At 44.2% G+C, this 24,206-nt stretch overlaps 1 protein-coding gene across 1 annotated transcript; it reads left to right on the top strand.

The window, feature by feature from the left end:
• Nucleotides 1–4,829: 4,829 nt before the first annotated feature.
• Nucleotides 4,830–23,286, top strand: LOC138626181 (uncharacterized). Its single transcript, XM_069707658.1, has 3 exons — nt 4,830–5,062; nt 17,489–17,541; nt 21,024–23,286. The coding sequence occupies exons 2-3, from the start codon at nt 17,510–17,512 to the stop codon at nt 21,766–21,768; spliced, it is 777 nt and encodes a 258-aa protein (XP_069563759.1). The 5' UTR covers nt 4,830–5,062; nt 17,489–17,509; the 3' UTR covers nt 21,769–23,286.
• The last annotated feature ends 920 nt before the right edge of the window (nt 23,287–24,206 follow it).

The raw sequence follows: 24,206 nt of genomic DNA, 5'->3' as shown, positions 1-24,206 counted from the left end.
CCGAGCGTCTCGTGAAACAGGTCATTCGCGAGGGTTTTTGTTTTCCTACAGAGTCAGAAACCCTGACGGCCTCACACACACACACACACACACACACACACACACACACACACACACACACACACACACACACACACACACACACACACACACACATAGCAGAGCTATAAAGTGATTCGATAGGTCAGTAATTGCTCTTCTGCGCTTGATGGCGAATGCCAGACAAGCGTGGTGAATATTTCTCCAACAGTGGCTGACATTGTCATTGTGATTAGCCGACGCGTTTTGCAGTGCACCTGTGCAGCATGCCCTGCACACACATGCACTCGCTGAGGGACACACACACACACACACACACACACACACACACACACACACACACACACACACACACACACACACAAACTTGCAAGGTAAACACATCCAGGATCAAGCAGTGATTGGCCAATAAAAATCCTGTTGCTTTGGGCTACCATTTTAATTTCCCAGTGGTGTCACTCTAAGCCCATCTGTGTGTGTGTGTGTGTGTGTGTGTGTGTGTGTGTGTGTGTGTGTGTGTGTGTGTGTGTGTGTGTGTGTGTGTGTGTGTGTGTGTGTGTGTGTGTGTGTGTGTGTGTGTACACGTGTGTGTCCAGTATCCACGGCAACATCAGGTCCACAGCACTCACGGGCTTGGCCACGCCTCTCATTGTAATGATGGTGAGCTCATGTCTGTTGGGGCTGCTTCCAGTCCTTAGGACAACAAGGGCTTGACTATCGCTAGCACATTCCACCTGCAGCGCCACACGGGCATATAATTACACCGCTTGTTTGTTGAACAGGAGGTCTCCACAGGTCACATGGTGCGTCCCTGTGTGTGTGTGTGTGTGTGTGTGTGTGTGTGTGTGTGTGTGTGTGTGTGTGTGTGTGTGTGTGTGTGTGTGTGTGTGTGTGTGTGTGTGTGTGTGTGTGTGTGTGTGTGTGTGTGTGTGTGTGTCCTACAGTCGGTACAGTATGACATTGCCTCTTATTTACGCAGCCCTAAAATAGCCACTTCCTTGTCAGCAGCATTTACCCTATAAGCCAGAGCCCTCCCTTTGTCATCCTTGTATTTGTTTTCCCTCAACTGTAACCTGTATTTTCAGAGATGGGGTAGCCTATGACTCACCCATATTCCCTTCCCCTCCCTCCCTCCCTCCCTCCCTTCCCTCCCCCCCCTCCTCCATCCCCTTCCCTACTTTCTCTGGCAGCCACGGCTAAACACTTTAACCTCACTGCAGCTAAAAATTTAAGTAAAACCCTGCACAGCATTAGCTTTATAAAAAAAAATTAAAAATCCTCTGCTCGTTGTACTCTGTTTGAGAAGCCTGTGTTTGACTAACTAAAAGCCTTTCACCAAATACAGAGTGTTTGCACGGTGAAATTACATCAATTTTGGGCCCCGCTCACAGAAAGGATGAGTTTGTTGTTGTTTTTTATGATGATGGAGCGCTTCAGTGAAACACAACCGCTCCATTATCTTTTGCATTTATTTCCCCGTTGCACCAACGCTCGACCCGAGCAAGGTAGCTACCAACGGGCCCTGACCTAATTCCTCCGGAGCACGCTGGGAGGATGTGAAGGCGCTCATCGTTTGGATTGCAGGTGAACAGTGGGAAATAGGAAATGTTAGAAGGAGCGGTTTGCTTGCGACATGTTCATCAGATTCAAGCGTCCGCTCTGTGCTTCTCGGAGGAAATAAAACGTAAAAACAACCCGCGCTATAAATACTTTGGTGAAATGAATGATTACAGTGAATCTTTGTGTTGGTAAACGCTGTTCTTTGTCTTGTTGATTTAAACTGCGGCACAGAAAACTCGTCCAGTCACGACTCGGTTCATACCAAAGTCCACGTACGTTTCTGTCGGCTGACACCGCTGCACGATGTTTGACATCGGATCAACGGTGTGAAAAGCTTCCTGAAGCCACGGAAATCACAAACAGGAAAGTGACGTCAGCGCCGTTGTTGTTTTTTGCAGGACGAAAAGGTCAAAACTACAAAGTCAAACATGATTCTCGACCTTGGAAACGGTTGAGAAAATAACAGGAAGGTCCAGAGAAGCGTCACAAAGCAGCGACTGAACGAGGAGGACTCGTTTCCCCGCCGTCTGCTGTTTTATCAGCCATTTGGGTCACACGGCAGCTGGAAACAGTTTTGCGTTTGTTTTACCCTCGTTTGTATCTTGCGAAAGGACACTAAACTGGGTCGACAGTCTGTCACGGTGTTGTCTGACGCATGAGCTGAATCATTGAATGGGGTAAAAAAAAATTAAAAAATACTTATTAAATTGAAAAAACAACAAAAAGTATTAAAAAAAAAAAAAAAAGAAAAAAAAACAAGATTAGAGAAGAAGTGAATTTGTCTTCAGCACTGTCACCTCTCCACTTTCCCTTTTCTAAAGCAATTTAAGTCGGTATAAATTGGGAAGTTCTTAGCAGATTTTTGTCGAGGGGATTATGCAGGATGAACACCAGCTACCCGAGTTTAGCGCAAAGATAGAAAACGGGAGGGGGGGGTTGATTTAAATCTGCTCTAAAGTAAAAAGTTAAAAAAACCAAATTGAAGTGTAAGCAGGATAAGTTTTGGTTTTGTCGGAGGTTGTCTGCAGGACTCTGTTCCCTCAATTTCCAGTCTTCATGCCAAGCTAAGCTAACTGTTTTATGCGTCTACTTTTAATAAATATGCATATTTTCTCTTCGTCAGCATAAATATTGTCAGCAGAGGGGAATAAGTCATTCTGGCTCCATTTTGTAGCCGTTATCAATCTCTATGCAAAAAAAAAACATCAATAAGCCTATTACACAAAATTTAGCTCGTTTTGTTTTTGAACTTTTGGCCACTCTCATTCCTCTATTTTAAAGTTTCATTCCTCCCAAGAGCTTTGCTGTAAAAAGAAAAATGGAAAAGAAAAACAAAACAAAAGGAAGAAGCAGCCGAGTGAAAACAGGTGGGGAAAAAAAAAAAAAAAAAAAAGCATCTACGCGGCACCACCGGCCGTATCTCTGAAAAGGTCTGGGAGGACTTCTGCTTTGCATCTGATGTGTCACTGTTGTCATGTTTTTGTTCCAGGATGTTAGACGTCATCCCGTCAACTGCAGCCGCGGCGCAAAAAACATCTCCGGTGGAGTTTAAATTATATTCTGAGAATATTTCTTTACAGAAAAGCCCAAACACAAAAAAAATAACCCGCTCAAGACCTTCACACACATGAATAAAAGTGTGTGTGCGTGCGTGTGCGTGCGTGTGTGTGTGGTGTGTGTGTGTGTGTGTGTGTGTGTGTGTGTGTGTGTGTGTGTGTAAGGTTGTTAGTCCTATTTCACAGTGAGAGGATGATCTAAGTTTGTGCACATGTAAACACTGAACCGGTTTTTCAGTCGTGTCATCCTCAGGGGAGTAATTTGTTTATCAAGTGACACAAAACCGTCCCATCTGCACCACTGACAGAAAAACAGTCATTCAATTTCATATCTTTTAGCAGATTAATGGAGTAAAGTTTCTTTGTTGCAATAAAAAGAACATATTGCACATATTTAACTGTTATTTTAATAGTTTATTTTTTTGTCTTTTGATGCATGATTTTTTTTTTTTTTTTTTTAAATTGCATTAGATTACAACATAATAACTTTGGGGTTTCTCTAACAATCCTGAGATGAAATTATTCTCCAACTCTTAACATTTAGGTCAAACTCACTCCAGGAAGTTTCAGCATCTCTTCACTTTTCTTTCTTCTCTGGACTGATGCCAGTTTTTTTTTTTTTTTTTTGGTGGAGTGCCAGTGTTAAAGGGGTTATTTCACCCTAATCACATCCCAGTCATATGATCAACCATGGTAACCGTGAGGAGGGAGGCCAGGTTAAGCTGTGTCAAGCTGCACACAGGTGAGGAGGTCAAGACAGGAAGTCACGAATATTAAAGCCTCTTAAGGTCTGGCACTGACTCAAAGATACTCAAATGATAAATATCAGCGGGGGCAGAGACTAGATATGAATTAAAAATGAATCAGCAGAAACCAAAATGTATTCATAATCTCTTAATTTTAAACTGTATCATGTTTATGAGTGATTAGCAGGCCTTTTTGTTTAAATAAAATATTCCCTCTTCTCAGTTTATGGTGTACAAGTATAAATATTATGAGTATGATTTGTATTCTTCTCGTAGCAGATTTCCAGATGTCTGAATGAAATAAAGGTATTCAGCGTTTCAACAGGTAAAAGTAACAAAAAAAAAGTCAGTCGGTACGCCTACATTTAAAAAAGAAGACAAAGAAAGTGGAAAAGAAATTAGTTGGCATATCGGAAATATGTTTGTTTTTTACCCTTCATCTAGGAAACTCATTTTAATAAGATTTAATTCATGTATATTCAGATTTATGTCAACCATGAGGTTCTTGACATTTTTTCTACAAAATAAAGACACAGTTTTACACTATAAATGTATAATAGGATTATAAGATTGTTATAATTATTTGCATTTCTGTATTTTAACATCTTTAATATATAAACCTTGAGTTATGCTTTTTGCAAAGAACTTTGAATTTTGGAGTTTTGTTTGGGGGGAAAAAAAATGAAATTTAAAGACATCACGATGTGTTCTGGGAATTTATGGCAAAAACAAGCTTAAAGAATAATAATAAAAACATATATATGATATATATATTTGAGACTAAAACGTTGCTATGCGATAACTTTTAGTTTTATTGTGAAAGTTGGAACCGGAAGCAGCTGCGGTGTGCAGCTCCTCGTGCTCCAGCAGTGTGCCTGACTAACTGGCGACCCATCAGCAGACCGCTGTTCACACAGGAGACATGGGACTGTGGAGTCACCGAGGGGGGGGGACTCTTCTCAGCGACTCGCCACAACAACTCCTGCCGAAGGAAGTCGCTTCAAACCGAACATGTTGACCGGAACCGCGACCTTTTTCACCCGAAGTTCTCATTTTTACTGACTTCAATAAAAACGCACCGGATGTGGAACAAGTGTAAATGACATTCGTGCATTTTTGATACCTGGGGGCAAAGTGCCACACCTTCGCTCAGCACGACAGGTAGGTTCAAACACTACTTTATCACGATTGAATCTTTAATGCTGATCTCTGCGTGTGGCTCACGAGAAAGAAGAAGAAGAAGAAGAAAAAAAAAAAAACAGCTCTAAATCAAACATAATTATTATTATTATTATTTTTTTAAAGTGTAATTAAACGTGTTCACGCAGCTTTTGGCGGTTGTTGTGAGCAGCAGGTGGGTCAGCCATATGTCCGCCTCAAAGCAAAGCAAAAGTACAAAAACAAAGTTCAGGTCGGCTAAAGTATATTAAAGACTATGAATAAATAATAAAGGTAATATTTTGAGGAATTGGAGGCAGTTGAAGTGTGTACACCTGTTGTGCACATACGGCAAAGGTTGTTAAAACATTTCTAAAATATTATATGTTTATATATGAATGACTTATTTCTTCTTTTTTTTTTTAAACTTCCCTTTAATGTGCTTCACCTCAGAGCTATAAACACCAACAGATATCAAATTCAAGACGGGAAGCAAAGAATCTTCTTTATATATTATTATTATTGTCATTATTGTAGTTATATTTGTTTGGTTGACATCTGGGGAGTATAAAAACATCAATAAAAACATCCTTTAATACACCTGGAAACTGAACATTTTTCATTTAAAATGCTAAAATTCTCATAGTTGGGACTAAAAACATTTCAGGCTTGGCTTCGGATATTTAAAAAAAAAAAAAGAAAAGAAGGTCAAACAGCTGATCGATTAGTTCAGAAAAAAAAAAAAAAACAATGCAATCAATAGAGAAAATGACGAGTCAAGCTAAAACTTTCCGTCACATCCTTGAGCGCAAGTTAATGAGTGAATGCAGAGCTGTTATTGGGGGTGGGAGGGTTGTTTGTTCTTTGTTGGGGTGGAGGTGGCGATGGAGGTGGAGGTGGAGGTGAAGGAGTGGTCATGATTGAGTTAACTAGGAGTCACGTACACGCCGGCCTTGGGCTGTGTTTGCACATCGAACCTCGGTGACCCGGCCGTCTGGTCCCAAACCGGTCGTTCGTCATCCGCGACCGCTCGCCGCTGATATCGGTGCGCGAGCAGCTGTTGGACACCAGCTCGTCTCTCCCACCTGCTGCGTAGCTGCAGGCAGGTGAGGGGGTTTTTGTTTTGGTTTTTTTTGCCACATCATGACAGGTGATTTACACATAACGCTCAGATAAATAGCTAACCCCATTTAAATTATTTTGTTTCGCCTCACGTGGTAGGCCCCGCCCACCGGCAGCTTATTAAGACAAACCGAGGCATTAAAAGTGGATGCAAATACCGTTTGCCAAACGTCTGGTTCGCTTCGTGCCCGTCGCTGCACCTGCAGGACTCCACCTCAAACGGGATAGAAACACGGGAGCAGAGCTCTTGTTTACGCTGGAAAAGAGACGCACAGGTAGCGTCGGTCAAATAATCCAGGAGTTGGAAGAACAGGAAAACCGGTTTCCTTTTAAAAACCCGGCGAGCGTAACTGAAATAAAGAGCTTTTTACTGACACATTTATAGAAGTTAATGTCAGGAGGGAAGACGTCATCTATTTTTCCACCCTTGATTACATTTGCTGAGGCCCCGAATTTCTTATTTGTGATCATTTAACCATTTCATAAGTAAAAGAACTCAAGTTTTTTTTTTACAAAGTTTATAAATATTGAAAAATGATATTGTAGTTTTTCAGCTGTAGGTCAGATTAACGAATTCATTTGAAGTCATTATTTTGGTCAATTAATCGACTGTACGGTCGATTCGATAACAAAACGCTGATTCAGCCAAACGGAAAAACCGCAACAGCTTTCTCAATCAGTAAAATCATGTTTGTTATTGAGCCAAAAAAACAACAACTTAAATTAGAGGATTTGCTGCTTTTAATCACTTATGAAACAAATACTAGAGATGTTTTTCAAACTTTTCTGACGGGAATTCAGCGCAGACACGAAAGATGGAGAAATAATGGGTCAATTAATTCAACATTCAATCAACAGGAACTATTTTGTTTGTCTCATGAAGGGTTGCTGCGGTTAAATCAAGAAAACATGACAAATACTCTCCGACTCAAGCTGAAGTTTTTTGCTTTTTTTTTTTTTTTAAACATTTCTAATAGTAAATAGATGAATTTAAGGTCAGTAGCAGTCCCAGTTTGGCCTTTTATGACTTCAAACTCATAATATGCGAGGAGATCATCTTTCGAAATGCGTTTGAAAGCGTACCCTTCTTTTTTCTTTTTCTTTTTTTCCCCCTCTGCATCATTTATGGCTGCACTCTTCTCGGGCTCTTCGCAGGCTTGTTTACCTGCTAAAGTAGAATTCAGGGCTCCTGGGTCAGGAGGATCCACGGGAGGGAAAACAGCAGCACGTCTGTTTGCAGTGGGAGAGACGGGGGGAGGGAGGGGGAGGGAGAGGGAGGGATTATTGATAAGTGTGGGCTGCCGGGTAAGAGAGAGGAGACAGGACTTGTTTTCATCAAACTGCTGCCCAAGGCCGTCTGGGAAAGGGTGTTTGGACGCAGCGCATCGTGTTAAAGGCGCAGAAACAGACTCTGAGCTTCATGTGACATGGAAATCTAAATATTTCTCGATGAGACTTGAACGACTGATGACATGATAATTATACCGACTGTACACCGGCTCGGTTTAAACGGCGGCTGCGGGTGCATTCGCAAAATCAAATCGCCCGTTAACGAGGGCTGATATTGTACCATTTGGTTGCCGTGACAACTCGCCACGGATACACTCGCCTAATCTCACCTGGCTCATTCAAATCAGCTCCCTCGGCGTCCGCCTGTCAAAACGCTCAAACCGGAAGTTGTAGAGTTCTCTTAGTTTGGAGGAACGACTTCTTTCATCCGAGTCGATCAGTTTCTCGGGACTCTTCGGGACACACGTTAACTGCTCTACCCACAATAGATGATATCATGATATATTATTGTACAATTGGCAGCTACCCGAATGAAACTTCCTCAGCGTGATTATTTTAAAATATCAAAGCTTGAAAGTTAAGGTGGTAAAATGGCCCTTTGTTCTCTCACTTTCTCACCCACATGGTGAAACTGCCAAACAGCGGATGACACCGCTGTCATAGTCGTCACTTCTTCTGCCGGCGAGGCAACATCACACTCATCCCGTCTCGATCTGGATCTCATGCAAAAAAAAAAAAAAGAAAAAAAAATGTCTGCTCATGTTTTGGTTGTGAGTCAGTCTGTATCAGGATACAGGACGCGTTCAGGCTCAGGACGCTGTGTAGGAAGCTCGCAATTTGGCAGCACTCGCTACACAAACACTTGTAAAACCTCATTTTGACAAAAAAAATAAATAAAAATACCGCAATTATAAAGGAAGTCCTTTTGGTCAAGGCGAGTCAGTGAAGTCTGTAAATGCAGCTGATTCAAATCTGTGTTGTTTTATCAGACAGCTGGAAAAAAAAATGCATTTCCTCCCAGAGGAGACGTGGAAAACTGTGATGCATCCATTAAATATGAATTAGGAATGATGGTGAATTGGTCCACAGCTGCAGCTGATGGTTCAAAAATGGTTAAAAAAAATAAATAAAAAAAATTAAAATGTTAATATTTCCCAGAAACCAAAGTGACATCTTCAAAGGGTTTGTTTTGCCCAACTAATAATGCAAATTCATTTTACATCCATACCACAAAAAAAAAAAAAAAAAAAAGAGAAAAGCTGCAAATTCCCAAATTTTTTTGTCCGTTAAATTTAATAGAATTAAACTGAATGTCTCATCAGGTTTAGACCGACTCTTTAAAAGCAGTTCCACTTCCTCTACTCTACGAATTAAAAAAAAAAAAAAAACTGTAATTAACTAAGATCCAGATCAAACATTGAAATTCAGTGCAGACGGAGAAAGAAAAAGGAAGAAGGATGAAGAACAAGAAACTGACGGATGTCAGACCTGTTAGCCCACTTCGCCACCGCACCTTCCCCATGTCTACGCATGAACATGATCTCCCTTCTCACTGTGTACACACACACACACACACACACACACACACACACACACACACACACAGCTGACCGACCCAGAGTAGGTGTCGAGATTGAAATTTAGACTTTCTAAATGTGACCCACAGCTTACATAAGCTGAGCTTCCCAGATGTCTGTCAGGTGACCGATCAGCGGCGTTGTTACGTCTGTGAGAGACTCCGCTTCTTTGTTGGAAAGTTCACCGGAGATCCTCCTTAGAAATGTTCCTCTCGGCGCCTCGGGCAACGGCTCCGGTACCGTCGGCAGACTGAGCCTTCGGCGAGCAGATGATGTTATTCAAGCTCTCCGTTTTTGTCTGGGAACCCTTCGTCCGCCTGTATTTGGTTTTATGTGGAATATTTGCACCCACGGTTGGACAGAGACGGTCGAGGATGGATTTCATCTTCCAGGAGCGCAACAAAAAAACAAACGGTATCAGATATGCAAGACTGAGGGAAGGTTATCTGAAGGAGGTTGTTGTTTGTTTGGAGGCTGTGTTCAAGGCTGCAGATCAAATCACTGCAGTGAATATCTCCGTTTCAAATGGCTGTTTTTGTTTTTTGTATATTTGCAGTTGAAGCTTAAATCTCTATAAATATGAAACACATTGGTGTTTATGTGGAAGTATTCAGAGTTATGGTTCACCAGATCTATTGGATCGTACCTTTTATTATACAGGTAAGAACCTTTACGATAAGACAGGACAAACGTAAACTATCTGACAACAATTTAACTGGAAACAACCAGTTGTTCAAACTTGAAAATAATCCACCCAGAAGCACCTCACATCTTGTTAATTTAACAAATAAGTAAATGATAAAAGTCCTCCGACCTGAACGACCACCTGGACAGTTAGCTCGGACAGCCTTCGCCTCCGTTCGGTTACTGTTCGACAGAAAGATCAGGGCTTCGCTTCAAATTAGAGCAGCCGTGTTGTCGACGTTTCCAGTAACTAGACGAGGTTGGCTCGTGCTCAGCGGTGATGCCGTCGGTGTAAAGCCAACAGCAGCGTTCGTCTGAGAGTCATGTTTTGTTGACCCGTCCGTCCACCCAGACCTCCTCCCCAAGAAGCAACGGCAACAAAACCAACCGAGCGGCGACCGTTCTGTCGAGAAGTCTTCGCTCTCGCGTCGAGAACAATCCCCCGGCCACGCGTATCCTTTTTAAACATTTAATTATCAATTTACTAATTCTACAGAGTTGCCATCGTTTCTTTTTGATAAAGTAGCTTGAGGAAAATAAATCGTATCTCATGTTGAGGTTGCCATCTGAAGGATGTGAACATTAGTCGTGGCTGAAAACTGCTGAACTGTTTCTTCCTTCTCAGAGCGTCTTCCGCTCGGGGACAAATATTTAATGACCGAAGCGACTGTTTAAAAAGTCATATAGCGACAACATTAAGACGAGACATCCGCCACCACCAACTTACAGGATCTTCATCGGTTATTTATAACTTCCTTTTCTAAATGTTTAAATTGAATAAGGATTCGGTTTGAGGGTTGGAAAGGATTCAGATTAGATTAGTTGCCATCAAACCATAATACCTGAAATAAATTGTATAGACGTTTAATTAAACCATCATTCAGTTTGGCTAAAGATAGAAGTGAAACTGTCTTAAATAATGTATTAATCATATTCCCACGAGTAGTTCAGGTTCCCAGATTCCTCTAAAATATGGCCTCATGCATATTTATTCTCAATTTAATGAGAAGGAGTCACTTTTTCAATTCTGGTAATAAAACCCCTTCATTCAGTATTATGATGAAAATAACCCTTCCACTCACACAATAACTCCTGTTTCCAAACAAAGCTCTTAGCAGGTGAAAATCACCTCCAACTGGACTCCCTCCAGAGGGCAAATTATTTTAAGCCTTATCCTTCCGGAAGACATTTTCCGCCTGCAGCAATCGCTCACGAACGTCCCCGACCGGCAGGTCTGCGGGTATCCCCCGGATTTCAATCCATTCCACATTTAGGGGACATTTACTCTACAGCGACCTGACTTTTATTGCACCTGTTTCTCCGAAATGAAATGTTTCAATTTCCTCCGAAGAAAACTCAGAAAGCGAAAAAGAACGGGAACCCGGCCAAGCTGTCAGCACTGAAATATCTCTCCCCTTCAGTAATCGTCCCGCCATCTTCTCCATCATAAAAAAACAGGGGCAATATATAATATATTGAATGGCACAGGGAGCAGATAAAGCACGATTATTGCCAGCCAACAATGGCCAATTTCTGAATGAATGATAGTCATTTGATGCACAGATTGAATCCTTGATCTCATTACGAGTTTGGAAAGTCTCCAGGCGAACGACGTGATTGGTCATTTGGATGCTCCGATGTGAATCTCAGTCAGCTGCCGTCGGCTACAGTGAAGTCTGCGGGAGGTTTTGGAGGCGGACGGAAAAGCCTGACGACTGACGGGTCTGCAGCTCGGCTCCGACGCCGTCATGAATCCTCCGATCTACGTTGATCCGAGTTATGACGTGACGTTCTGGGTTGCAGTCACAGAAAATTCAATTACAAGAACTAAAGGAGACATTTTATTCGTTGTTATCTTCCCGTCTTGTGCTGCTCAACTTCTTTGATTTAATGTTAAAATACATCAAAATAAGGAATAGGAATAAGAAAAAGGACATCAGAGTATTAAAAGTGTTACATGGAATAGTTCCTTTTATAGAAAATGTATTCTATAATTCATATTATTAAATAGTTACTAATGTATTCATTTGGAAACAGGATTATAATGTTGGAACCAATTAAGATGTCGCTAATTATAACCGATAACTTTTGTATTTAAATTTTTAACACCGCGTGTTTTGTACTTACTACTCATCACGTGTTTTGGAATCAAAAATGTAATCTGAAAATGCGCCTTGAATTTGTAGATTAACAGGTACAATAATTATTTCGTAAATATCGATAAAAATCCATTTATAAAATAGAAGTAATTAAACCCGCAGTAAAGCGTCAGCGGCCACTTGGGGGCGCCAGCAACAATCTTTAAAACAACGTGGACATATTACTTGTTACGGCAAAACAGTTTTTCTGGAGGAGCAGCGGAACATTTTTGCACCTTTTAGCTTTTTTTTTTGCTTCGATACTTTTATGGTGGCACAATTTAATACCAAAAAATTGGTACCAAATGTTGATACCTCGGCCAACTTGCATCTACCGATAGCATGCGAGGCATTTGGGGAACATCTGTAAATTTGAGTGCCTGCTGATAGCGTCTATTTTTTGGCGTTAAGGTAATGTTGGCGTTGGATTGTAGCATGATTGTACCATCATGTAATGAATAATTGAAATTGGAATAAAAAATAAAAGAAGCATCGATCAGGAACTGGTGTCAAAGTCAAGTCTCGCTTGCAGAACTCGTAACTCCACGAAGAGGTGTTTCAGTTTAAGATTAATCCTAAAACACACAGTGGACGAGGGGACTTCACTGCACTCGTAGTCAACTCCCTTGTTGTTCCACTTCTTCACGCGCGTCTTTTGTTATTTACTCTGCAAACACAGCGCGGCAAGTAGACACACCGGAGGCAGAGCATCCATCAGGCTGCCGTGTCAGTGAGGGTGCGTCTTGTCATTTCCTTCAAGCGGCGGCGTCTTTGACTTTTAACGCTGGTAACGCTGACCAGCAGCAGAGTGGTGAGCCCGAGGCAGGTAACACTACGATCACATCGGCAGCGCTCACGCAAACCCCACAACCGGGTTGTTGTTGTTGGTTTTTTGCCTTGCAAATCTGCAGCCTAATTCCATCCCGATGCAAACCAGCTTTTTCCGACCCAGTCAGCCAGCCATTAGTCAGCCTGTGTGACGGAGTGTCCTCGCTGCATGTTAGATGTCCAGCGTACGCCCGACTATAAATTATACATTTCTGCTCGCGAGACAGAAATAGTTTTTGTGAAGCTTTTGATTAAACCAGTTTTTAAATTTCTTTACCAGCTATTTCACCAGAGATTATTTATTTGAAACTTTAAACTTCGCATCAATGACACTTAAAGTTTAGTGTGGCCTGTTATAAAACTCAAACATAAACAGTCAAGAACCCAGTAAACATTCAGCGGTGAAGAAAAAGCTACAAAATTAAGATTTTCAAAATAAAATGCGTGTAATTTTCCCTTCCCTGAAGTTTCCCGATTCATATCTGGAACAGCGAGTGAACCGAAGTCCTCCACATGTGAAAATGTTTGCTATTCATTCCAGTGCCGCCACAGATTAACCGCTTGTGTTCAGTTTTATTGAACACAACTTTGTTTTGCAGCTTTTCCAGAGGTTCGTGAATTCTCAGGATTTCACACACGAGAGTGGAAATCACGAGATTGACTTCAGGGGCCAAATCTTCTCCAAAAGGTCATCTTGTGCCGTCTTTTCGACGGCGCACTTTCATTTGATCTCTTTGTAGCCGTCTTAACATTGTGACTAACGGATATTTTTTGCTTTAGTCAGCAGGTTGAGCAAAAATAATTCTGAAGCAAAAAAAACCAAAAACTCATAAGCTTGATGAACATTTGAGGAAATACATAATGCTCATTTTAATGTGCTAAACTGTATATGAGACTTTCTCTCCCTGTAGTGTTTGTTCTTAGTTTATCTTTATATACAGCAAAGAGTAATTATTAATTATTTGTGCATTAGGAAAAATACCTTATCTATGAAAACTACTTTAGGGAACTGAGACTTCAGCTGAACTGATCAGTCAGTTAAATTGATCAACATGATGAATCTGCAACTTTTAATTACTTAAGGAAAGAAAAATGCCTACAAATCACCAGTTGCAGCTCCTCATATGTGATTAATTTATTAGTTATCTGTGATAATAAATTGAATACATTTAGGCTTTGGCAAAACAAGCATTTCTAAGCTGAGTGCAATGGAAAAATATTCTCTTTTGATATTTTATAAATCAAATCGTCCAGAAAAATGAAGAACCAGAAAAGCAATTGGCAGATTCATTGATATGGAAAGTCTTATGACTAAAGTTGTAAAAGTCATCAAATCTTTTTTATTTAGTTGCACTAATGCGAGAAGTTTATACTAATTTCTAAAAAAAAAACACCGACAGCACTCGCAACACAATAGATAACAGACAATCTGTCAGTGTTTGTAATCTGGAGGGAAAACATGGTGCCAGGAAGGAGCTGAACTTATTCATGCTCATATTTAATTCATAACAATTCAGTCAGAGACAGTTATGTCAAAGGTTTTAGGATCGTTTATTGTAACAAATAGATGGGATTGGGCAGAGCAGGCTCGGAGTTTGAGGATGGCTGAAACACTCTTGAGGCAAAGCACATTAAAACAGCCCCAAGGGTGTACAGAGCAGAAAGCAGCAGACACGTATCACGGAGATACGGAATATACATAATGCACGAGGAAAGAAATGCCACTGCACAACAAGAAAACAGGAGGAGGAGGAAGCCGGTGGCGGTGGGTTTAGGGTGGGTGGGGAGAGAAATCTGCATATCCAGCAGCCTGAGCAATCAGAGGATTGAGAGTTGGAGCTCGTCAGGCGATTATTGACCCGCTCGAATGTGACTGGTGATTGTAAAAAAAAAAAAAAAGGAAAAGTTGGCCGATAGTGAACTTCGGCGCTCTGCGAGGCTCCATTGATAGCTTCCCGAAGCCCGCTGGGAAATTACCTCCTCCCTTACACCCCTCCTGGAAGATAAGGGACACTTCAGCCGCCCGCCGGAGCAACAGTGTGTGAAGCAGAGTCATCTATTTAAAGATGTCGAACCACCTCTTTAAATGGCGCTCGGCGTGGTGCACCCCGTTGGCTTTTTTTTTTTTTCCACAAGTAGCTGCGATTTCCAGTGAAAAATGTCCACGGATGTGTCGGGGGAGGGGTGGGGGTAGGGGGGTGAGGGTGGAGATTCACTCCAGCCAGGTTGCAGTCGAGCCCACCTCAAACGTCGAGAGGCCGTTTCTATGAATTGAATACGGAGGGCTCTCGGAGACGAGAGGATGCTGCTCGGCAACGACACCCACCTCCGGCTCTGGACTCTTTTTATGTCTCTGCACACAGCAGCAGACCTGCAGGACGATAATTAGACGTCTTGGGAGAGCCAAGTCAGGCTTTGTTGCTTTTCCACAAATAATACAACAACAAAAATACAAAATAAAAAGTGACCTGGTCACAACATTCAGCGTTTGAGCCGTGAGCCTTGTTTGTAAGACATCTTGTGCTGCTCTATAAAATCAGCAGACCCTTCAGGTTTTATTTGCTTTTAAATCGATGTCAACACGAGGAGCTGGTCTCGTGCATTTGTCAAACACATCAATCACCCAAGCTGAGCCCACCTGGACCTTTTTAGCTTGTCCCTCCCGAGGCCTTCGCAGGAAGACGTACGATGTCTCCCAGCGACTAAGACCTCTTACATCATAACAACCAGCTCGAAAAAATAAAAACATACAGTAAGAACGGATACAAATGGTCGCCAGGGCTGTGGCACTTTCTATAAATCATAGTGGTTTTAATAAATGAGGCTGTGTGTTTTCCTAATGGTCAACAAATCTCATGGCATGACCCAACAAGAACAGTAAATTGATCCTTCTGCACCTTAAGAGCTCCTCTGAACACAGGAGGCCCGTGAAGTCACGTCATTAGAGCGACGACTCTCCGCTGGTTTTCTTCCATACGTCTGCCGTTCCCGCTAAAATAATTCGATCCCCCAACTCGCGGTTGCTGCTCATACTCTCTCTTTTTGACCATCTGCGTCATCTGTTCATATCCGCCCTCATATACTGTCTGTCATACTAGAGTATTCCACCAGGGGGCAGCGCACCGGAGAATTAAAGGATATAGTGAACTTGCACATTTCCATGACGTAAACAATAAGAATGGCGACTTTACTGTATTATTTGGTGGGAAATTGTTCTTGGTGGAACAGGGATTGATATTATTGCTCAACTTGCTCCATCGGCACCGTGTCCATTTGTTTCCACATCTGCTCTGATCTCACGGCGGCGGCGGCGTCCTACAGATGCCGATAATTCAGAGATGCCGTGATGCCCGCTGACCCCGTCACATCCCTGTACTGCTGCTTCACCGCCCCCCTGCCGTGCTTTTGCGTGCTGTGTTTTTTGAGGACGTGCTCCACCAATGCTCCAAACAGATGTAAAGACTTCAAAGTGAAAGATGCGAGAGGGAGAACAAATAGGGAGCTTTTACTCACCGGCTGAAGGCTTCCATACAAAAAAAAAACAGGAAGACGGGCAAGAAAAAGCTCCGGAGTCAAATCCAACTGGGAAGGTCCGACCAAGAAAACAAACCGGCTAACAAACTGACGACTAAATATTATGCTTACGAGTGACTTGATCAAACAATATGGCATCATACTAAGTGAAAGAGTAGGAGTATATATACAGTGATTGCAGAGTGGCAGCAGCTGGGGCAGACCGGGGGACGGGGGGGGGGGCAGGAAAGAGACTGAGGACCTCTAGTGGTTTGGAGGGAGCGATACAGGGAACCCATGCAAGAACAGAAAAAGGCTCCACAGCGACGACACTCACCAAGTTTGAAGCAGATAAATATACGGACGGACGGAAAGACAGAAAGACAGAAAGACAAAGACGGCGAGCGTTAATTGTTTTCCGCCGTCTGACGTGTTTTGTTGAGATTTATTGAGAAAAATATAGAATAAGAGGATTTGTAATGAGGAGACGCTGCATCCAAAGCAACATGGTGATGAGTCTGTTTACAACGTGTATCTGCTTCACTCATATCTTCTGTCACCTCTCACACTCGTCTTATTCCACTCTGACTCAACTTTAGGTAAAAACAATAAAGTCCTTCATGGTCGGAGAGTTAAGGTTCAGATGAGAAACTGTTTTGTCTGATGGACACACGTCCTTCCTGTCGTCCCACAAAGAGACGCCGTGTCCTCCAGCTCCGTCTCTCTCTCTCTCTCTCCTTCGCTTTCACACAAACCCCATTCAAGACTCGGTGATTAATTATTTACCCGGGCAATGAAATGCCAAAGCCTCGAGAAACACACCACCAGGAGAGAAAAAGGTCACACCCGTCCCGCACGTAGATACACGACTCTTCGACGCGCACAACGGTGATGGATGGCAATAACATCTTTATCGGCGCTTCAGGCGGACGGGAGTTTTCATCCTCGCGTCCAAACACCGACGAGAACCAAGGGCGAGGCAAAAAAAATTCAATAAAAACTTTGACTGATGAGGTGAAATCTCACAGGGAAAAAAACAAAAAAACCAACCCTCATTTAGAAAGCGCTCGCATGTCAGAGGTGGTGAACCGTGATCGATCGCTGCCGTCCAGCTCGCTGTAACCTTTCCTTGATGAGGGAAAATGTCGCACGCTGAAAAGGATGCTTTTGGGAGATTTTGTGTGCGTCGTTTAGTCAAAGTTTTTTTTTGTTTTTCCCCCCGTGTGTGTGTGTGTGTGTGATTGAAGTTTAATTGCTTTGTTCGTGTCCCTCCTCAGCTCCACGACACCGACGGCCAAATGGGGTGCCAATGCTGCCGGATGATAAAATGGTGAGAAGTGTTCCCGTCACAACGCCGACACTTATCTCTCCCGATCGAGTCAAAGTCACTTCTCCAGGTTGTTCTGCAACACGCCGCGGTATCGACAGCAATCCAAATAAACCGAGAACACGGAGAAAGAACAGATATACACGCACATATAGATATACAGGCTGATATATTGGTGTCTGAAGAACAACAATAGAGACTCTGGAGATAAACTAAATTATACAAATTTGAAGAATATGACGTAGGAAGACGTCAAGCTGCTTTCAATCACTAGTTTCCGTTCATTTAAAGCCTCCATTCACTGAAATTAGTATTTTTTTATCTTTTATTTGGAGGAATTGTTTGCTGTTTCCAGCTTTATGTTTCAAGGCTCTGTTATTCAGGATGTAAACGTTACGCAGCAGCTCCACTTTTCACTGAGACCTCGTTGTCAACAGTTTTCATTGATTTCTGTGGATTATAATAATAATAATAATAATAATAATCTGGCCTCGTTTCGTGCAGGTGGTGAGAGCTCCATTTGTAAAACGTCGGCACCGCGAGCCTCACGTGGGCTCCGAGCACAAACCGGGAGTCAATATGCCAACAGCCATCACCCTTGGTTACTGTGTTTCTTGGGAGGACTGTCTGTTCATTAAAAGCCTTCGAGGCGTCGTTGTCGGGGGCTCGACGCCGCTGAGGAGACAGAACACGGCCGGGAAACGGGATTTTGATTGCGGATTAATGAAAGGGCGCGCTGTGATTCGCATACCGGAGTCGTAATCCCCCCTCCCTCCCTCCCCCCACCTCCCTCCACGCTGCTTTTCCTTTTCTTTTTTTACTTCCCCATGTCAAAGGCACACGCGTGAACGCTTGCGACACGCACACATACCTCCCTAATTGTCTGGAGTGTCACATTTCTGGGATTAAGCTCGTGGCTCGAGGGCTCGGCCGGCCGGGCCCGCAGGTTACCGGGTCAACGGTACCGCCGGGCCGACACCCGCGCAGAACAACTGGTCACGCCAGGTGGAGCTTATTCGTCCGCCGCTAATCCTTCAAGAGGTTCACGTTTTATTGCCCACCGTTAACAGATCAGAGCAGCTGATTTCACTGCATGTTTAATATCCACCATTTCCTTCTTTTGGACCGCGCGTCGCAGCTGTTCCTCCCGAGAAAAAACCCCGACTTCGGAGGACAAAGCGCCCTTCGCACGGAAAACAAACATTAGGATGTTCATCGCAGGTCTGACGGCGTCGGCGGCAGAAAATCCATCCGCGACTATTGCGTTTCATAACAGATGCAATCGGCTTAAATCTCTGCAGAACAGGAGGCGAGTCGGTATTGCGGTCACATCGGGGAGGTCTTTAAACGATCGGAGGAGTCTCCTTTATCTCAATTATCACCCGACTGGACCCGAGCGCTGTTTGGAAGTACAAAGAGACCAAAATCATTTTTTGCATAATCGTGAGAGTTGTTGCCCTTCGATTAGGGACGGGACGCCCCTCCTGAAAGACGTCGGATCCTGTGTGAAACCGAAAGGTCTTCCATTTAAAAAGTTGTTCATCTTCCCTGCGCTGTTACTTCGATCCCTCGTTCTCTCTGGCTCCGCCGTCGCGGACTATCAATATAGCGTACTATCGCATTGTGTTATTTGAATCGTGTATTAAAATCCCGACAGCCCTTATGCAAAGGAGCGACTTTCAGGTGGAAGAAACTGAATAAACACAGAAGGGGAAATCCTCCCGAAGGGCCGAAAGCAGGAACTCCCGACAAATCAACCGCAGCAACTTGTATGCAAAACTCGTCCAAGTTGCTGCTTCTCTTCTTCCATCAGCTGTTTGGTTTAGACCTGATAACCAGACAAACACCCAAACACAACACAATCCCCTCCCGACGTACGCCTGAAGCGCGGCTGCTCGTCCACTTCAGGAAGAAACCAAAGCAGAAAAAAACAAATTGGGCCTTTACAGAACAGCAGCCTCCTGAAAATACAGTTTCATTTCCCCACGAAGCTTTCCGTGAAACACCTTTTATTTTCCTTCATAAAACACCTCGCGTCTCTCTCACTCTCGTGAAAGCGCCTCAGGTTTCACCGCCCGGCGCTGCCGGGGAACCTGCGAGATGGGAAACATTCATTTTCTCAGCTGAGAGAGGAGACCGAAGGAAAAGGAAGCGGGGTGAGAGGTCATCCCGCCAGACGAGGAGGCTGCGTGGGAGACTTTTGCGTGTCTGCTTGGCAGAAGAGGAAAGTCGTTATTGAATCAATCGATTCGTGTGAAAGTTATCGTCTTAATGCTCAGGACTCGCTATGAGTTCACGGATACTGAAGAGAGGGAGGTGAAGCCACTCGAGGAAGAAGATAGAAAGGCGGAAAATAAAAAAGCTCAAAGGGAGGAGACGCTCAAATCAAAGAGAAGTCAAGTGCAAAGTTAGAGTAGAAGGAGACGGGAGGAGGACGGTGCTGTGGACGTGTGAGATGGAGGACAAAACAGGCGAAATAAAAAAAAAAAAAAAGATAGGCGTGAGGAACATGAGGCGCTCGCAGCAGGCGATGTCTGACAGCCTGTTACTCCGTCTCCAAAATAAAGCCCCCCCCACCCCGCTAACACCTGCAACACCCGCCGAGGTGTGTGATGTCGCGTCCTTGAAGGGAAACCTTTCAGAGCGGAGGTGTCGGACAGTCGTCGCAGCCTGCGAGGGGCGGGGCTTAAATGAATCACAATTAGTCTCAGACCTTCATGTCGACCTCGAGCGTCCCGCCAGGAGTCGGGACGACGTCAACAAATCTCTGGCGGCGCGCGCGGCGGCCTGGGATTTTCACAATAAAAGACTCAGAGAAACACCGAAAATAGTTATTTGACGATTTAACAAAAGGTGAATTTATTGTTATGTATTTTTATTCCTTTAAACACCTTCGTGTGCCGGCTAACGCTCGGAAAGAAAAAAACAATCACTTACTTTCTTACCGTTCGGTTTGGTTGGTAAAGACAACGGAGATTCCTGAAAGAGTTGACCTGACTCCAAACATCAGCGTTCGTTTCACTCACCATCTTTGTTACCCGCATGACTTGTTCTTGTTCCTCCTCTAAAAAGGAGCAACAACAAAAAAAGACCCACTGGAAGTAAAAGTCGATATTTAGAAGCAGAGAGAAGAGTGCAGTCGGACCCCGAGTACCTTTCCCTTCCTCCAACGCTCTGAATAATATATCTGACATTCACATGAGCAAACATCAGCAGCGCCGCAGCTCGATGCGGTTCGTGTAAACATCAAGTCCGCTCGCCGAGGAGCATCGAGGTGCACGACGAAACACCCTCGTCGCTGTCGGCAGTGATCCGGGAAAAAGAGTGGAGATCTTCTGGGAGTTAGAAAGATGTTCTAGATTTGATCAGTACCACTTGTTACGTGGCTTTTATCCGTTCACGCGGAACCACAACTTGACAAGTACTCGGAGTTTGATTGGTGGTCTTTGAGTCGAGCAGTAACGTGTCCGTCTGATCTCCCGCAGCTACATCTACGACCCCTCTGTGGCGGTGGACGGGAGGAAGGCCGACGGCGCGGTCACCTCGCTCTACCAGCCCCACCCCCGCCCGGGCGGCGTCCCCGCCCGCGACCCGCTCGGCGGCCACGGCAAGCAGAAGCGGGGCTTCCACAACCTGGGCTACAGCAAGTCCAGCGACAGCACGCTCAGGCTGGAGGTTGACAACAACCACGTCAACCACAAGCTGCACGCCGCGCCCGGCAGGGAGCTGCACCGGCAGGGCGGCGCGCCGTACATCATCCAGCCGGAAGCCGTCGGGCCGCGGTGGGCGATGCGCGACATCGGCCCGAGTCAGGTGCCCGTTTACCCGGACATACGGGAGTACGAGAACCGGCAGGCGACGGGGAACGGGTGGGACGGCCGCGTCGCCGAGCGCGAGGTCGACGGCAAAAGCCCGCCGGCAGACGAGACCGACGAGGGCGTCGGCGGGACGCCGGAGTACCCGTGCGACACGGGGGACGAGGGCAGCGTCCTGTCGGCGGACGCCCACACCAGCACCACCAGCTTGTCCTCGGCCGACACCAAGGACGAGCTCACGCTGCCAAAGACGCCGGACGTTTCCACGGAGGGGATCGGGATCTCTGTGACGCTGAAGAGCGAGGACGAGGAGGAGCAGGAGGAGCAGGAGGAGGTGCACAGCGTCACGGACTCGATGGTCGCCGAGGCTCTCGCCGCTCTGGAAGCCGCCACCGCCGGGGAGGACTACGAGTGACGGACCGTCGCGCTCTGCAGACTCGAAACTTCACCACGCTCTGAACAATAACGCTTTTCATCAAAAGGAGATGGAATCAGTGAAGGAACGCTCTGTTGTTTACACACACACACACACACACACAAATAACATTTATTTTTGAACTCTTGGATATTTTTTTGAATGTGGTTCCGCCGACAGAAGACGATTATCCGCCTCGTGAAGGAGGCTACGTTTCTCACGCCGCGAGCATCGAGCCGCAACTGAAGAGACATCAGCGCACAGACCGAGTGTCACGTAGTCTATTCGACGTGCCACCTTAAACCTGCATGTTGCTCGCTCGCTCGCTGCTTCGCCACGTCCGTGCGGCCCTCGTATACGTCCATGCGGCCCTCGTATACGTCCGTGCGGCCCTCGTATACGTCCGTGCGCCTCATGTTGCTTTTATCACATTGGGAGCACAGTGTTGCTCACGGTCGTCGCCATAAGCTTCCTATGGAGGAAAAGGTAATCGCATTAACTTTTTTTTTTTTTTATACACTACTCGTGTTTTTGCTCCTATTTTGCATTGTCTTGTTATTTATAAAATCTTAACAGATTTTTTTTTTTGATTTATTGCGAGGAATTAAAACTGGACGTCGCTAACGAAGCGAAGCGGTTGATATCCGTCGCTTATATCCGCTTGTGTGTCATCACTGATTTTTAGATCTGAATGAGTATTTCGATCTGCCTGGAAATTTGAAAAACGCCGCGTACACTCAAATATTATATTTTGAAGCAATGATTTTTGTTTTTCGGTTACAGGTCATTTCTGTACACATCGTTACTCCGTGAAAACCTTTTCAAGAACATTTGGAAGTGCAAAGAGATCCGCCAATGAAGCCTCTAATCTTCTGTGATATGCAAATCTGCAACCGCTGCAAAACTACTGTATATGTCTGGATATGTTTCTAAAACCGAAGTGATGTCAAAATAATTCTGGAGGTACAACGTGCGTCCCAGAGGATTCCTGGTTTTGTGATGCCGAGTCGTCGTTTTTCCAGAACGGCCTGTGTTTTGTCGAACTTTCGGTAGTTTTGTCCAAAACCCTGCTGACACAAAAAGAACCTGCCGAGAAAACAAAGGTAATAATAACTATGATATAAATATAACAGACACAGCTGGACGCCACCTAAGTTCCTGAACGTCTCTGGTCTGAGGTCAAATCACTGCTGACTAAATTCAACCGATTCACCCTCTTATCTCTGTTTGTTTCTCCGTCATTGGTCAGGCTTCGTGTTTCCAGTCCAGCCGGTGACTTTAGTTCTGCTCATGTGCCTGATAGTGAACTAACTGAGGCTTGACTATGCAAATGAAGAATAACAAATAAGTCTTCTTCCTTTTTTTTCTTTCTTTTTTTTGGACGAGTATAAAGAGTTACTGTGAAATAAGCTGTTTGTTCAATTAAATTCTAATTTGTTTCACAGAAACTTCCCTTTTCAGTCGTCGTTTCCCTGCCAAATCATTTCTACTTATATTTGTATTGTAAAATAAAGAAAAAGTGCTTTAAATTGTGGCGTCGATACCTGCTTTGTCGTGGATTTTATAGTAAATAGAAAACCAGATTGTGGCTAGTTGGCTAACATTTAGCCCTTAAGGAAGACGAACGGAAGTCGTGAGCTCGTGGTTACAACATTAATTTGAATATGTCACCCTTTTTTAAATAGTTTTTGGTGGGATCGTTGGTGTTGAGTGAAAATGTGGATGAAAGTTGTGGATGATTACGTTTTCTATTTTGTATTTTGACACGATGATACCGGAGTAAATGTAAACGAGTCAGTGGATCCGGCAGGACACGAAGAGCTGGTTTCTAAGTGCTGCCTCTCTTCAGAAATAAGTACAATCCCACCGGGGGGTTTAGGCGTTTTAAACGCAGCAGTTGGAGCCTCCGCCGGTGACGTCGGGGGCCCCCGGTGACGTCGGGGGCCCCCGGTGACGTCAGGGGCCCCCGGGGTCGCAGCTAATGAACACCTCTGGGTTTGTGAGTCTTGGAAACACCCACAACGGAAAAAAAAAACAACAACAACAAAAAAACATCCTGCTCAACTGACGGACTGACTGAGACTCGTCCTGGCTGTTTAATGTGCGTTTGCTGGCGTCTCTCTCGGCTCGGGAGGTGGAACCGAGCCCGCGGAACCAGAATAGCTCTTTCTGTAGACATTTATCTCTTCATCTCACCCACCACCTTCCATCCTCTTCGCTCCTAATTGCTCTCTCGATTGCAGTGTGCTCTTTTCAAGCCTGAAACTCGCCTGTCTTTGTTTTTTTTTCAAAATCTATTTGTAAAAGATTTGCGTGTGTTTTGAACACTCTTTGGTCAAATAGCTTATAATTGCATGTTGTTGTTGTTGTTGTCGTTTTTTTTACTTGTTTACCAGAATCTCTCGTGTCTTTTATATCTTTTCCACCTTCGACGTTTC

This window comes from Brachyistius frenatus, unplaced genomic scaffold, assembly GCF_029030835.1.
Source record: "Brachyistius frenatus isolate BFR_SWC_R1_liver_20210118 unplaced genomic scaffold, ASM2903083v1 Contig_70, whole genome shotgun sequence".
Lineage (NCBI taxonomy): Eukaryota > Metazoa > Chordata > Actinopteri > Embiotocidae > Brachyistius > Brachyistius frenatus.
The sequence above is the reverse complement of the archived record's forward strand: the minus strand, read 5'-3'. Positions and strand labels throughout refer to the sequence as shown.

Coding starts and splice junctions, on each gene's coding strand:
- LOC138626181 (XM_069707658.1), top strand. CDS start 17,510: ATGGGGTGCCAATGCTGCCGGATGATAAAATG. Junction 17,542..21,023: donor TGCTGCCGGATGATAAAATG/GTGAGAAGTGTT, acceptor GATCTCCCGCAG/CTACATCTACGACCCCTCTG.